The 15,373-nt window shown below is 42.0% G+C and overlaps 1 protein-coding gene across 6 annotated transcripts in view; it reads right to left on the bottom strand.

Moving 5' to 3' along the window:
* The window catches only part of smoc1 (SPARC related modular calcium binding 1), a 120,944-nt gene that overhangs the window by 28,712 nt on the left and 76,859 nt on the right, over positions 1-15,373 (bottom strand). For all 6 annotated transcript variants that reach the window (XM_041267358.1, XM_041267362.1, XM_041267357.1 and 3 more), the window contains 3 exons: positions 13,091-13,171; positions 4,452-4,647; positions 3,196-3,278 (listed from right to left, as the gene is read on the bottom strand). In XM_041267358.1, the coding sequence (XP_041123292.1) occupies positions 3,196-3,278; positions 4,452-4,647; positions 13,091-13,171 (360 nt within the window). The remainder of the gene's footprint in view (positions 1-3,195; positions 3,279-4,451; positions 4,648-13,090; positions 13,172-15,373) is intronic.

The raw sequence follows: 15,373 nt of genomic DNA on the forward strand, positions 1-15,373 counted from the left end.
CCCTACCCTGTGCAGGACCCTCTCGACAGTGTGTGGAGAGCAGCCCCTACCCTGTGCAGGACCCTCACCTCAAGTGTGTGGAGAGCAGCCCCTACCCTGCACAGGACCCTCTCGACAGTGTGTAGAGAGCAGCCCCTACCTGTGCAGGACTCTTGACACTGTGTGGAGAGCAGCCCCTACCCTGTGCAGGACCCTCTCGACAGTGTGTAGAGAGCAGCCCCTACCTGTGCAGGACTCTTGACACTGTGTGGAGAGCAGCCCCTGCCCTGTGCAGGACCCTCTCGACAGTGTGTGGAGCAGCCCCTAGCCTGTGCAGGACCCTCTCGACAGTGTGTGGAGAGCAGCCCCTACCCTGTGCAGGCCCCTCTCGGTGGCGCACAGCCCTGTTAACTTTTACGACTCGCTGCCGCCCAACACCTAAGGTAGTGCTTTTTTAATTGCCCAGATGAACAGGTTTTATAGCTCTCGCGGCCAGTGAGAATTTTTCCTCCCTAATTGTGTCTGTAAAGAGGACTTCAAACGCCAGAATGTAATAAATGAATCATCTCATTTTACCGGTCTTGGATCTTTTTTTTCTTATTTTCATAGCTTTTCTGCTGGCTAAGAGCATTCCGTGGGAAGAGAAGGTATTTGGGAGCCCAGGTGAATCCAATTAGTATCTGTGATGTACGACAGGCCCTGCGAGTGAACGCGTCAGTGCATCTTTAACTGAGTGCTAAATGAGACATTACGGCACTCAAATCTTCAAAAGGCAGGGGAATCTTACATGTATTTATGTTATTCTTGTAATTAAGCTGCTTTTTATCAGTTTTTTTTTCCTAAAACACATTTTCATTTATTTTATGCAACATGAACTTTTAAAAAAATGTTGTTTTTTTAACCCCAAACAGAGACTATATGGATAATAAAAACCTAGCAATATAACTGGGCTATATTTTCAAATTTGATGAGACTGTACTGGTATCCCATGCTATTCTGGATCCTGGTGTTATACAAATGGGAAGTGTGAGGGAGCTTCAGGACATCAGATTTCCTTTATAAAAGCTGATCATTTTTAAAGCCCATTTTGGAGGTTCGAAGTTTATATTCTTTTTGAAAAAATTTAAGTTTATCAATAAAGCAAACTGTCCTTTAAAAAAGCCTTATTTTTAATGGCCTTAAAGTTTTATGACCAACTATCACTAGAGTCTGTTCTTCCATCTTCCTTTCTACTCTAATCCCACATGCAGGAGTCATCACGACAGCACAAGCACTAGGGGCAATGACAATCTCATTGTGAGAAAGTCTTTTGGGTTTCTTGAGGGCTGGAACACAGGAGGCAGGGCTTCCCAGCACACACACTTCTCAACCTCACAACAGAAACAATGACACAAACTCAAAGACCTCTTTGTAACTCCTGATGGCATTTGGAATGGCAGGGGGAATGCAATGGTAATGCTGCGTTACTTGAGCTGCCTAGTGGGTAGATCAGGGATTAGTACAAGTTCCTATGGCCAGTGGGAAGGGGTTTGGCTGAGGTGCCACCATTCTATTGCTGCTATGTACAGCAACTTCAGGTGTCAGGCATAAAAAGGTGCTATATAAATGTCTATGGTACTGTATATGTATTTATTTTTTAATTTCTCCAAACAGTTTTCTGTGTACTAACACTATTCAAGTCACATTTATACTAACAGTGTCTTTAATTAATATTTGTTGTTTTTCATCTCGCCCCCCCCAAAAAAAGAAAATCAGGACACAATAAAATAGTATGTAAACATTACATTACAGCTTCGTCGTGACGACTAACTTGACGACCATGATGCATACTGCAATCGGCACCCTCATTTCGCAATCGACTATCGTAGACATTTATCAACGATAATCGACGCATTGACGTTTTATTTTTCAAAATAAAGAACAAACTTTTTTTTTTAACAGAAAATACAATAACTAAAACCACAGTTCTGCATAATAGTTAAACAAAAATAGTTAATCAAATTATAACACTTATAACACGATTATAAAAAAAAAAAAGATACAAAGGACAACTGAAAAGAATATGCGTGCGTCTGCATCAGACGTCCCTTTAACACTGTAATAATAAGAAAACAATTCTATATTTTAACAGAAGAAATTTCTATCTGAACCATGGTTGTTCATTACTGTTAACATTTTATCTCCAAAAGCAAAGCAAAACATTTGAATTGATCTCACAAATCCTGACTAATTTAACCATTGTACTAAATTCAGCTTCTTTTTAATATTGCCATATAATCCAAACACAACATGTTTTGAAACAAAAGAAGGTCACTGGTAGATATAATAGATTTAAAGTAAAAAAAACAAACAAAAAAAAAACACACATATTGACTTAATTTTTAAATAAAGAAAACCTGAATACAATAGGTCTACTTCTGATTTGGCTTGTCCAACGTGAATGTAGCGGCAGGTGTGCTGTTAAATTCATCAGCGCTCGGCATCGCTAAGTCGGAAGTGACATCACTTGGTGCTCATCGGTGCGGGGAATTTAACAAGTTAACAATATAGTTGATAATAATAATGGAAAGGTTGCTGCTGCTGCGTATAAAAGGACAAATAACGTACACGATGAAAAAAAAAATCAGTACCCTCTCTCCCTCAAATCAAATTCTTGTACGTCACCAGCTCAGTCGGCTATCTGGACAAGTTGGCTAATGTGACATAGTTTATCAATATGTTTATTAGCGCCATTATATATTTATAAAAAAATACACAACTCCATACCCATTTTCAAAAGATTTGCCATCTCTGAATCTACAATTACACTGACAAAAGTATCTCTGTACAAGACAAACTTCCACAGTGGGAGTGGCCATTTTGGTTTTGCTGCAGTTCACCGACTCTCACCCTGGAGAATCCGCTGCTTCAGCGGTGATGTGCCGGTGAATTTAACAACAGTTTGTTGAGCAACTCTTGGTGAATTTAACAACAGTTTGGTGAATCCGCTTTACATCGGTGCATGCAGCGGTGAATTTAACGACGCACCCGGCCTACAGTGCCTATCGTAGCAACACGCTAATCTACCGTACTAGCACTAAAAGAAGCGCACTCTCACACACTCAAGGTTTAAATGCAAACCGGCAACTGGTCTCAGAGTAGAGACAGACCCCATGTGTACTTAATGTGTTAATCCCTGGCCTCTCTCCCTGTGGTCCACACTGGTGTGCTGCTCACCTGGCAGCTCTCTGTCCCTGAAAGGATCCTCTGCCTCTGAGCTGCGAGACCGCGCTGCGCTGTCACACTCGGGGGTCTGGTACCTGCAGGACAGAAAGGGACAGTAGGAGGTGAAGCAGGAACAACCCTCGCTGTCTCCTCTAGAACCAGGGTTCCACTCGGACCGGGGACAAAATTGTGTGAAACTATTGTTTAAGACAGAAATAAATAAAGCTGCAGGCGGCAGCTATAAACGTATCAGCATTTTCAATTATTTATTGTACATGTGCTTCAGTAACCAGCCATCTATCCAATTAACCTGTGGACTAATACGGGAGAGCTGTACTTAACCGGTGAAACTCCCAGTGTCTTCCTGTCTGTCATAATCAAAGTACAGGGAAATACAAACTAGTCTCTTGTCACTGTTGTACTATGATCAGATGGTTTTTTTTTTTTTTTAACTGATTTAAAAAACAATATGGCATATAATAAAACTGAAAACCGCAGAAAAAGTTTCAAATCTAGTAACAATCATCCTAGTCTACTCAACATGTTTGCTTCACATAACAGATAAAATGAGATGCACCTTTGTTTCTTTATACTTGTCTGTTTGAGTACTTGTAACCTGTTTTATAAGGCATACTGTTATTTAAATCAATTTCTATAAATAACCATCCCACATAGTCACAGTACAACAGCACTAATAACCATCCCACAGTCACAGTACAACAGCAATAATAACCATCCCACAGTCAGAGTACAACAGCACTAATAACCATCCCAGTCACAGTACAACAGTGCAAACCACCATCCCACAGTCACAGTACAACAGCGCTAACAAACCGTCCTGCACAGTCACAGTACAACAGTGCTAATAACCATCCCACAATCACAGTACAACATGAATAACCATCCCAGTCACAGTACAAGGGTCATGTTGTGCGATAACCCCCCCCCCCCCCCCCCCCCCCCCCCCCCCCCACAGCAGTACAACAGCGCTAATCTTAATCTAAACATGGCTGTATAATGGATGACTCTTCAGCCCTATATTCCTCCCTGAGCTTCACAGTATGTCTGTCTTCATTTAGAAGTGAGTACCCATTCAAGGCTCCTAATGAGTTTGAAAAGTCTACAAGGCAGTGCTTGCTACCAACAAGTACAGTCAAAATGCAGCAAACTTCATTTCTGTTTTTATCACTTTTTTAAAATAGACTTTTGCTGCTACCCTGGGGTGTGCTTTGCCTGGTCTGCTATATAGTCTGAGTTGGCGAGCTTACCGCGTGGCGGTGCCAGGAATGGGTCGGCCGGTATCCACCAGCACACACCAGCAATAGCCGGTGGACTGGTGGCATTGAACAGGCTTGTAGATCCCTGCCAGGCCGCACTCGGGGATGAAGATGGCGTCTCTCGGGTCTCTCTGCCGCGCCTCCTCCTGGGCCGTCTGCCTCTCCTGGTCACAAGAAGGAACTTTCTCTAAAACCATGAAAAACACCTTCAATAATCACACAGATTGACAAAGAGGTAGCCCCCTATACTGTTTCACACATGATACCCCTCAAAAACTCAGAGTTCAAATTTGGAGTAAGGAGTGACTTTCATAGACAGTGTATTAAACTCCATCTGATCTGCTGATGAGGACATGTATCAGAAACAAAGCACAATGCTTAAACTGGATTAGTAAGTAGCAAGTTGTTACATAAAGCTGAAGTTGCCTGGCTCTTCCTGTCTAGATGTACTGTATACCACAGACATACTGAAAGGCTGTGCACTTTTCAGTCATCTATCTAATCTCCATTTGGCAATGTTTGCACATTCAACCACCCCCCCCCCCAACCTCCCAACGCATTCAACCCCCCACACCACCACACCTCCAGCGCATTCAACCCCCCTGTGCATTCAAACCCCATCCCTCCAAGCCCCCCGGGGGGTTCAAACCCCCCCATCCCGCCAAGCCCCCCAACAAATTCAAGTTGGGGGGGCGCATTCAACCCCCCCCAATCCCCCAACCCCCTAGCGCATTCAACCCCATCCCCCAATCCCCAAACCCCCCAGCACATTCAACCCCCATCTTAACACTTCTGTAATACTGTCACAACTTCATCCACACTTCAGTGTACACTTGGAAACCAACCATGAACAACAGAACAACAATTTTTATGGAGGACATTAGGAACAAGCTTGTCCAATGCTGGACCTGCCATCACACCTTGTTTTGGGATTAGTTATTTTTCCTCTTTATTCTGAAAGTAATTCATTTGGTATTAAAGCTGCCTCTGGGGATTAGGGTTAGTTATCTTGTTTTTCCATCAGTTTTTTTAGGATATTTCTTTCACCATTTGGTTCACATTACTATTGGTTAGGCCATTTATACATACTGTAATTCAGCAGCAAAATCCCCACAGAGGGAATTATGAGTAGAGACACAATTGCAACTATTATGGAAAAATTGCTTTGTATTCATAGTCATTACATCTGACTGATGCAAACTGAATCCTTAACCTATTATGTAACATATAAAGGCTTCATCTCCCTGCATTCAGTGAGTTTCATTAATGATTAGTATTATGGTAGTATGAGCAACAGTATGCTCATATAAGAAAGACTTATTTTAGACGAATTTTTGGAATGCCTTATTGCTACACGCTTTTGTAAATATTGTAATACAAACACACAATGGAAATGTGGCCTTGCATTTTTAAGGCTGTGTTTAGGTTTTATAATACTGCTCAGCAGCTGAAGGTTTCAGTTGCAAAGCTCTGTAATTTTCATCTGAGCTGGGCAGCTCTGAGTTCCAGTGTACTGTACTGCTGCCAGCGTCCAGCCAGGGAGCTCATCCTTCCAAATCATCCAGCCCTGTAACTCTGTATTGCTGCCAGTGTCCAGCCAAGGAGCTCTCCCTTCCAAATCATCCAGCGCTGTTTATTATAGAGAGGGTTAACTCGGCACTGCTGTCATCGTCCAGTCAAGGAGCTCTCCCTTCCAAATCATTTAGCCCTGTTTATTATAGAGAGGGTTAACTCTGGCGCCAGGCTGCTGTAAATATCAAACTTGATTTTTTTTTTCTTTTTATAAATGGAAAAAGCTGATCCATTGCGCCTACTCTCATTCTTTTACACTGAAACTCTACCCGTCTTTCTATCCTGAGCTCTTTCTCGTTCATGTTTCACTCCTTCTCCCCTCCATTTCCTCCTCTCTCTCTGTCCCGTTATTTTCTCGTTATTGTCTTTGTCTTTTCTGTCTCTATCCAGTCCAGTTATCATTGATTCGACCTGGTTTAATGAACCATGTTTATTGTGGTGGTTTGAACGTACTTTAACTGAACCACAATCTTTTAAACAACATTTTTTAATAGAACTTTCCAGTAGTTTTCTTGGCAGAGATTTTTAAATAGATTGAATTCAGTTATTCTTTGTTTCTGCTTCACTTATTATTAACCTTTTAGCTCTATAAAAGTTAGCCATGATGAAGCAGACGCACCAAAAAGAAACAAACCATTTGTTACTTAACCTTTTAAGTGAAAGGCCTCTTCATTTTACTTCTTCATTTTACAGCGCAGACGAGCTGTATTGCCAGAAAGACATTCTATACTTAAACAAAGGGTTTCATAGAGCAATACATTGAACTACAGGATTCTTTTTTAAAACACCTTTATGTTGGAACATTGTGAGTGCCACAAAGTGTACATCTGTACTGTGGCACAGAAAAGTAGTATTGTATTTATCTTGGCAGAGAAATGGTAAAGCTTACTTTCTTTTAATGAAATACAAATGTACTGAGCTACTAGTGGTGCATGCTTAGGCATTTTTTCCTCAGCTGTGCAATGCCTTTGCTGTGCAAAATCAGAAGTACATGTAACCTTTTGTTTTCTAAATGCTTTAGCTAGGGCAGCACGTTAAAATCCAGCCCAGCTGGACAGGCGATCCACCTGAGAACCCTGCATCTTTGCCTGGGATGCAGCCGGCCCCTCCACACCCCGGGAGAACAGAAAGGCTCTGATTAGAAGCAGGCAGGCAGGCAGGCAGAGTAATTCATACAGAGCTACATTTCCAAACATCTGTCAGAGTAAATTTAATCTCAAGTCCAATGTTACAATAATATGTTGGGGGGGGGGGGGGGGGTTGTACACAATTTCCAAGGATAATAACACAGTGAGTTAGAAATTCAACACTGGACTAGTTTTTTTAAACTTTATTTAGCATTTTAGGACTTTTTTGTTTCATCTCTCCAACAGCTTATTGTTTCCCATTGTCCTCCCAGCCCTGGACACAAGTCAGAACCTGTTGGGATTGTCTTGCGAATCTTTCTCCGGAGTGAGAGGAAATATTTACACACAGCTTGTGCATTCCAACCCAATGGCTAGTACTTGTTGGAAAAGTTCATTTTTCAAGGGAATGTTTGTGATTTTGGGTGGTATTTTGCCATGTTAGTCCAGGCATTCCTCAATTCTGTGATACAATTTAAAGAACCAACTGGTTAGTATTGCAATATAAGACAGAAAAGCATACATACATAGTTCATTGTAGTTTACCAATTTGAACAGAGAATATAAGTTTATTTTATAGTTGGTAGGTACATACTCTCCCTATTTCATTATACTTTTGCCTTTTAACAAAATAGTTCATTATTAAATGATAATTTGATCTAATGATTAAAAATGCATGAATCAAACATGAATATATTGAGCTTTGTGCAGAAGGGATTTCAGGTAACTATTCTGTTATTACTTTTACTAGGAATATGTAAGTGTCATAAATCAGCACATATACTATGTTAAACTCTTCGGAAGAAAAAGCCTTAGGAAAAGAGAAATCCACAGAAGTGCTTGAGCCAAGTGTGAGCATCAGCCCCAGGCTGTCACACAGGTGGGCTTGCAGGCATGTGCATTGCTGCCAGGGGAGATAAATGCTGGTACTGGGAGGAATGAGTTAACTGGATGATATTTGATTGGTGGTTGTTTGTGCTTGAGGCAGTGGGTGGCAGTGAGGACTGCTGGACTAATCAGTGGTATGGTTCTGCTCTGCCAGCGCCTCTCAGCTCCTGAGATGCACTAACCACTCCAGTCTTCTGGCTTTGCACCTCTGTGAGAGGCCCAGTTTCTGGATGTGATGGAAAATGAGTTAGATTGCTAGAGCAGTACCACCCTGCATGAGAGCATGCTCCCTGCCTCCCCTGGCGATCCCAGCTGCAGATAACATATGCAGCCTAACAGGGCAAGGAAAGCTCTGTGTTTGGGCTGTGGGACAGTGCAAGTCCGGACAGACAGATTCTGGTCACTATGTATCATGCCAGTGCCTTTTCCCCCAAAAGCAGGCATTTAATATGATAATTCAGTTGCCATAGGGAACAAACCTTTATGTCATAATTCCGATATCTGTTGGGTTTTTTGTGTTGGTTTCAATGTAATAGATCAGGGGTGGCTAAACTTTTTGACCCTACAAGCCGCATACCAAAATTTCCATATGGTGAAGAGCCTCAAGCTCTACTGTAAAACATGAAATGTTTGTGAGCAAGACATTTTAAATACTGGCATTGTTGTGCAGTACAGTAGTTGTTAGGCAGCGTGCATTAAATACTTTTGACAGCTTTGTGGATGACAAATGCACTGTATTTATTTTGAAAGGGATTACAGCACCTGCTCATGATGAAATGTAAGATATGTTAATATACATTTTAGACCTGCAATTAAACATGCATTCTCTGGTCTAGTGCCAACACTCCAAATTGTATACAAAAAAGATTCATTCATCTGAATAAGGACGTTTGGCATGAGCGATATTCCATGCCATACAAAACTCGCTTGAGTCGTTACATCAGCTTCTTTACTGAACAAAGAAAGAAGCATCAACTGACTGAAGTCTTGTCCAGGAGGATAGTCAGATGAAAATGTGTTGTGATTTGTTTCATAATGACATTTGAGGTTGCTCGACTTGTACAGACTACAGTGTGTAAGCGATTTGTTGCAGATTTGTTGTCCACTGTTTCCAGTGAAAGCAAACTTTTTCTCAGTTTGGTTTAAAGCAAATGGTTTTAAACGAATGAGCACTTAATTCAAAATTATGAAATTTACTTTCAACTGAACATCCGGATTTCACTTGGTGATCGAAATACACTTGCGCCAGTGAGTGGTTTGGAAAGTCATCGTGATGCAATGTCCTTGCAGTGAACATGCAGGCTCAAAGAAACAGGAGCGAGAGAATAGGAGAGTAGAAAGAATAATTAACACAATCAATACAGAAAACACAAATAATAAACTTGTGTTTATTTTTACTTTCTCTCTTTTTGTTTTTGTTTATTATTCTTTCTTCTGTTCATTCGAGCTGCAAAGTGTGCATCATTCAGCATTCCCCCGGGAGCCACACTTGAACTTTCCCGCGGGTTGGCCACCTCTGTAATAGAAGGTTGGGATCACTTTAAAAGTGTGACATGCAGATAAGGTCACTATGCCATATACTTTGTGTATCTGTGACAGAGAGCGAATGAATCCAAGTTAACAATCTTCCTCCTGACCTGTAAGGGCGCTGTGTAACAGGAACAGTATGCCTCATACTGGATGGTATGGCAGTTCATTCCTGGTTCAGTCGGAAACCGGCCACCCAGGAAGGGGGTGGAGCCACAATACCAAAAGTCATCACCTTAAGGCAGCAGGCGATGTGTCAGTCATGGATTGGAAGAGACGTAATTGGCCGTGCCACCGATTGGACGTGACTGAAGGTATTTGGGGGAAATCGATCTATATGCTCTTGGATTTTTGGTTACTGAAAGGACCCGTGGAGAAAACGGAAGTGTTATTGTATCATGAGTATTATCGTGTTTTGTTTGTTACTGTTTGTTCTTGTTAGACGGCTAACCCTTACAGGGAGCTGTCGCTACAGGCCATTGCCCAACCCAGACAACTCTGCACAACCACTATTTGTTGTCATTCACCAGTCCTGCACTACAGTACGCACTGTCCTGAGAAGTGTCCGTGTCCGTGTTGAGTGCTACTGTTATTGTATTATTATTTTGGGACTGAACCCCGTGGTTTATGACTGGCGATGCAAATTGCTGGTAAAGCCAGTATTATAATGTAATAGTGCCAAACCGTACAAAGGAAAATGAAAGAGCAGTTTGGACCGTGAACTTTGTTGTCTGTCATTGTTCGGAGCACTGCATCACCTACACACCTGTGCATTACTAACCACATTGCCACAGTATCCCAATGACATTGCCTCTTCCCTTCCCGGTAGCTGAGCGGCAGAGAACCCCAGCAGTGAGGTCAGTGTCCCTGCTCCTTCACACTGGCCAGCCGCCCCAGTAGCTGAGCTCCCTCAGAGTGACCACTGCTCCAATCTGCTCCAATGCTTGAGTTCCCGGGCCAAGAAGCACACCCATAATGCCTGTCCTGTCAAACTGCTAAGGGCAGATGGGGTGTTCAGACAAAACACAGCAACTCGGCAGACAAAATGAGTCCTGCCTGCACTCTCTGTTCAGAGATCATACACTTAACTCAGTGTTCCACTCCACCTGGGATCCAGCACCAGGACTGTTATAATCCTAACCCAGTGTTCCAATCCACCTGGGATCCAGCGCCAGGACTGTTATAATCCTAACCCAGTGTTCCACTCCACCTTGGATCCAGTGCCAGGACTCTTATAATCCTAACCCAGTGTTCCAATCCACCTGGGATCCAGCGCCAGGACTCTCATAATCCTAACCAAGTGTTCCACTCCACCTGGGATCCAGCGCCAGGACTCTTACAATCCTAACCCAGTGTTCCACTCCACCTGGGATCCAGCGCCAGGATTTACAATCCTAACCCCTTATCCTGCAACCAGTTTTGATAGAGCTGTCTGTCCAGCGCCAGGTTTCAACAATCAATCTGCGGATTCTCCGAATGGCATGTACTGAACCAAGTTCATTAAAGATGTGTGGAGTATTCGAAACAAAATGATCCTAATGCAGGGACACACTCCATTTATCACATTATTCCAAATGGAAAATGCTTAAGACAACTAAAGACACAAGAGTAGCAAAGTACTGGAAATCTAGAATTGTTTGCAAGCCTTTTATTATGTGATTTTTGCAAATTAAAAAAAAAAAACATGTTAAGGCAGACTTCTGCTGCCCATTAGAGGGTGGCATTAACAAGAGTAGTTCCTGGTGATGCTGGAGGGATAATGTATGGTTTACACTGCACACGTGTGTTGTCTTGTGTGTATACAACCTTTAGCTTAGCGGTGTGAAGACAAGTCAGTGGATCATCAGCTTCCACTGGGGAAATAATTGAGGACTGTTCCTTTAAATAAATATTTTCTTTGTTCAATACCCACATGTGCCAGAGCCCAGAGGGGAGGAGCTGCCATCTCCAGAACCAGAGAGGGAGGAGCTGCCGTCCCCAGAACCAGAGAGGGAGGAGTCGCCATTGCCAGAGCACAGAGGGGAGGAGCCGCCGCTCCCAGAACACAGAGAGGAGGAGCCGCCGCTCCCAGAGCGCAGAGGGGAGGAGTCGCCGCTCCCAGAGCCCGGAGAGGAGGAGCTGTCGTTGCCAGAGAGCAGAGGGGAGGAGCCATGGACCAGGGAGCCAGAAGGAGAGACGGCTGATGCTCCGCAGAATGGCCACAGCCCCCACCGCCGGTGGTGGAGGGGCTGCAGCCGTTGCCGCTGGAGGAGCTGGCCACCGTCCCTGCCTCCGCCACCAGAGGGAGCCGGGCCGCCGTTCCCACCTCCGCCGCCGGAGGGTCCAATGCCAGTTGAACATGTCAGCTCAGCAGAGCTGTAACATGCTTAGACAAATGGATCAAGGAGCTGAATCCTGATCATTTCAATGATATACTTAAATGAGGGTAGTTCTGAAAGCCAAGATAAAGTGCAGATTTCTAACACTGGTATACCCATTATACACCCACCACACCTTGGCTGAGACCAGCAGAACAAGGCCCAAGGTGAAGGCTGTCAGTGTGCACTAGTTTGTGCTGAACTTGGACTCAGCTCTGTTCTATTAACACAGGCCTGGATGAGGCACAGACCAGGGCCTGGTGTCCTCTCCAGCACCTTCATCCTCTCCACATGCACTGCACTGTGTGTCTGGGTTGAAAGTGTGAAGACTGTATTCCACTTCCAGAGGTTCAGAGCCTGCAGATATGTAATTCGGTCAGGGATCATTTTACAGGAGACTCTACAGACGAAATACATGCCATTGTCTCCAAAATAAACCAGAAGCAATGATTACATTGGAGCCAATGAATACATCTTTATTTTTGCTGAACTTGTTTTATAAACTAAAAAATATTTTTTAAAAATGAAACTATTTTATAAATCGCAAGGACTGGAGATTGACATTAATGACAAGCACGCTTTGTACCACATAGACTCGTTTTCTTGAGGAATCTCACTAATTTGTATGATGATTATTGACACTTCAGATGCACAGCTTGTAGGTGTGTGGATGCTTCAGCAAGCTGGGAGCCTCCCTTGATGTTCCTGTGACAGCTGATATAGTAGCTGCTAGTAGAACACACCTTTCTTTCCTTTGCTTCATTTTATTCTTACTGTAGTATTAATTCAGTCCCCTGGCTGCAGTCTGAACAATAAAATAAAACTAACAACAAATCTAATAACATTTAAATATATACAGCTATAGCCAAAAGTTTGTATCACCTAGAAATTTAGGATTGAGACATAATAAAAAACTGAAAAACTACATGAACATCATTTGGGTATTTTATTTAACATCATGTAATTTAAGAAATTACAAAATGATATCTCAAAAAGCCTTTCATGCTAGAATGTCACATTTTTCAATTTTTGTCAGTTTTACGTTAAGTATACGGAAAACTACAATATGTTCAATATGTTAATGTAACATTATTCAGCAGGTTTCATTCAACTTTATGAATCAAAAGTTGTTAATTATATAGGGTGCCCTATAGAACCCTACCTGGGTTCCTCAGGGTTGAGCTGTTCTGATTGCTTTCCTTGTTGATGAAGTCCAGCAACCACATGGTTGTAGCCGTGATCTCTGCAAAGGTAAGACAAGCAGCTTAGTTGTTACTTCATTCCTCACAGTGATGTCCAGCGCCACTTGGGTGCTTACATACAGTGTCTTGCTGGTTAACATATTGGGCCCTATTTAAATGACTGGTGCTGTAATTTAGCCTGGAATAAATGTCCATATTAGCGTTGCAATAAACACTGCAGATTTAAACACCTGTTTATGTAAAGCTGACTAATGATCTGCAAGAGTGTGTGCTGGAGTTAATATTATTATTATTATTATTATTATTATTATTATTATTATTATTATTGTTATTATTACTGTGTAAAATGCTGTACAATGTCTTATTTTTGAGTCAACCAGGGAGATTCAAAATTAGGTCACAGTGCGAGAGACATACTGGTAATGGAAAAAAGTGCTTGTACTGTACGTGCAAAAAAGTATTTTTTAAATGTTAAAAATGCACCAAAAAAAAAAAAAAAAAAAAAAAAAAGAGACAGACTCTGCTGACTCTGGAGCTCTGGCCCTTACCAACACAAACAGAGAACGCAAGTCCTGCCAGTTAGCCGTCAGGGACACTAGAGTAAAGAGGTAGGCACTTTATAGGACATATGATATTACAAGTTGTTTTTATAAACTATTAAGATTACTTTCACTTGTGCTTTTTGCCAGGATGAGGTTTGCTGTATTTTACATTAATGCTTTCGATGCTGTTCATTTGAAATGCTATTTGTGTACCGGCATTGTCGCAATTGTCAGGAGTACTCAGTCAGTTGCACCTCAGTATGTGCTGATTTCCTGCTTTTAGACTTTGGTACAGAAAACTGCATGCCTGGTGAAAGCATTGGATATATTTTCATGGAAAATACTGAACGCTGTTTCTGGCCGAACAATTGCTGTACTGTATACTGCATTTGTGACGAGTGACTGAATGGAAAGTTAAATAATTATTTCTAATTCAGATAACTCAATATGTTATTGCTGAAATGTGACTGCGAAGAGAACTGTCAAGTTCATTTCTTTCTTTCAGTATCAGGCTGACTCGCAAAATGATTACATTACCACTCCGCTACTGCAGCACGTCTGTTTAAAATCTACCCCCTGGCTGACTAATGCAGGATCTTTTAGCTTGCTTTTCAATATTGGAGCAAGGTGTATGTTGTTGTGTACTGATAATTCCAAGCGGATTTTGGGTGGAACAATAGAACACAAGGCCATGCTCTATACTATGTAATTGCTGGTCTGTTATCACCCAGTGAAGGAGCAGGAGCTGGACTGGTGCTGAGGTATAAAGCATAATTTAAGAACAGCAGCCTGATTACAGGCCATTACCGTAAGGCAGCTGACCACCTTGGGAGGGTAAGGGCTGCCGTAAAGTCAAGGTCAACTGCCAAAGTACCGCCTGATAATCAGGGCTTTATTGTGATTACTGTTATTGTAAACTATTCAAACTTGAATACACTTTTCAATGTTTTGTTTTACTTCTGTTTCACATTTTTTAAAAGTAGACATTCTGTTTGAATGTTCCATGGTCGTCTACCAGGCGGTGGCTCCCTGCAATGGAGAATCCTTATTGGTAGATGAAAGTTCTGAAGTTCTCCGGCTCAAGATAAAAATGGTGGAATGATTTCTCGCTATGCAGCCTGTTCTAAACTGCAGTTGTAAACTCAACATTTGTGTTTCTGTAAACAAAACAAAGCATTCCTGTGGCACCTCTGATGTGGCAAGTGAAACAGTAAATATCACATCGATGGAACCTGAGAGAATCACAGGATACAGCTTGGTATGAAATTTGAAGAAAATACTTCAGAGTGCTGCCAGAAATCGTAAGTCACATGAGCTTGATATGACAGCCATATTGGTTCAGAGGTCACATACAGTGCCTATAGAAAGTCTACACCCCCTTGAACTATTTTCACATTTTGTTGTGTCAGTGCCTCAGAGTTTCATACATTTAAATGAGGATTCTTATCTACTTATCTATACACCACACTCCACACTGTTAAGGGGAAAAAAGTTTTTATTGAGAAAATAATTACATATTAAAAATACAAAACTGAAAGATCATAATCAGATAAGTCTCCACCCCCGAGTTAATACTTGGTGAAAGCACCTTTGGCAACAATTACAGCTGTGAGTCTGTTGGGATAGGTCTCAACCAACTTTGCACACCTAGATTTGGCAATATTGACCATTCTTCTTTACAAAACTGTTCAAGCTCTGGCA

The sequence above is a fragment of the Polyodon spathula genome, chromosome 12 (genome assembly GCF_017654505.1).
Source record: "Polyodon spathula isolate WHYD16114869_AA chromosome 12, ASM1765450v1, whole genome shotgun sequence".
Classification (NCBI taxonomy): Eukaryota; Metazoa; Chordata; class Actinopteri; order Acipenseriformes; family Polyodontidae; genus Polyodon; species Polyodon spathula.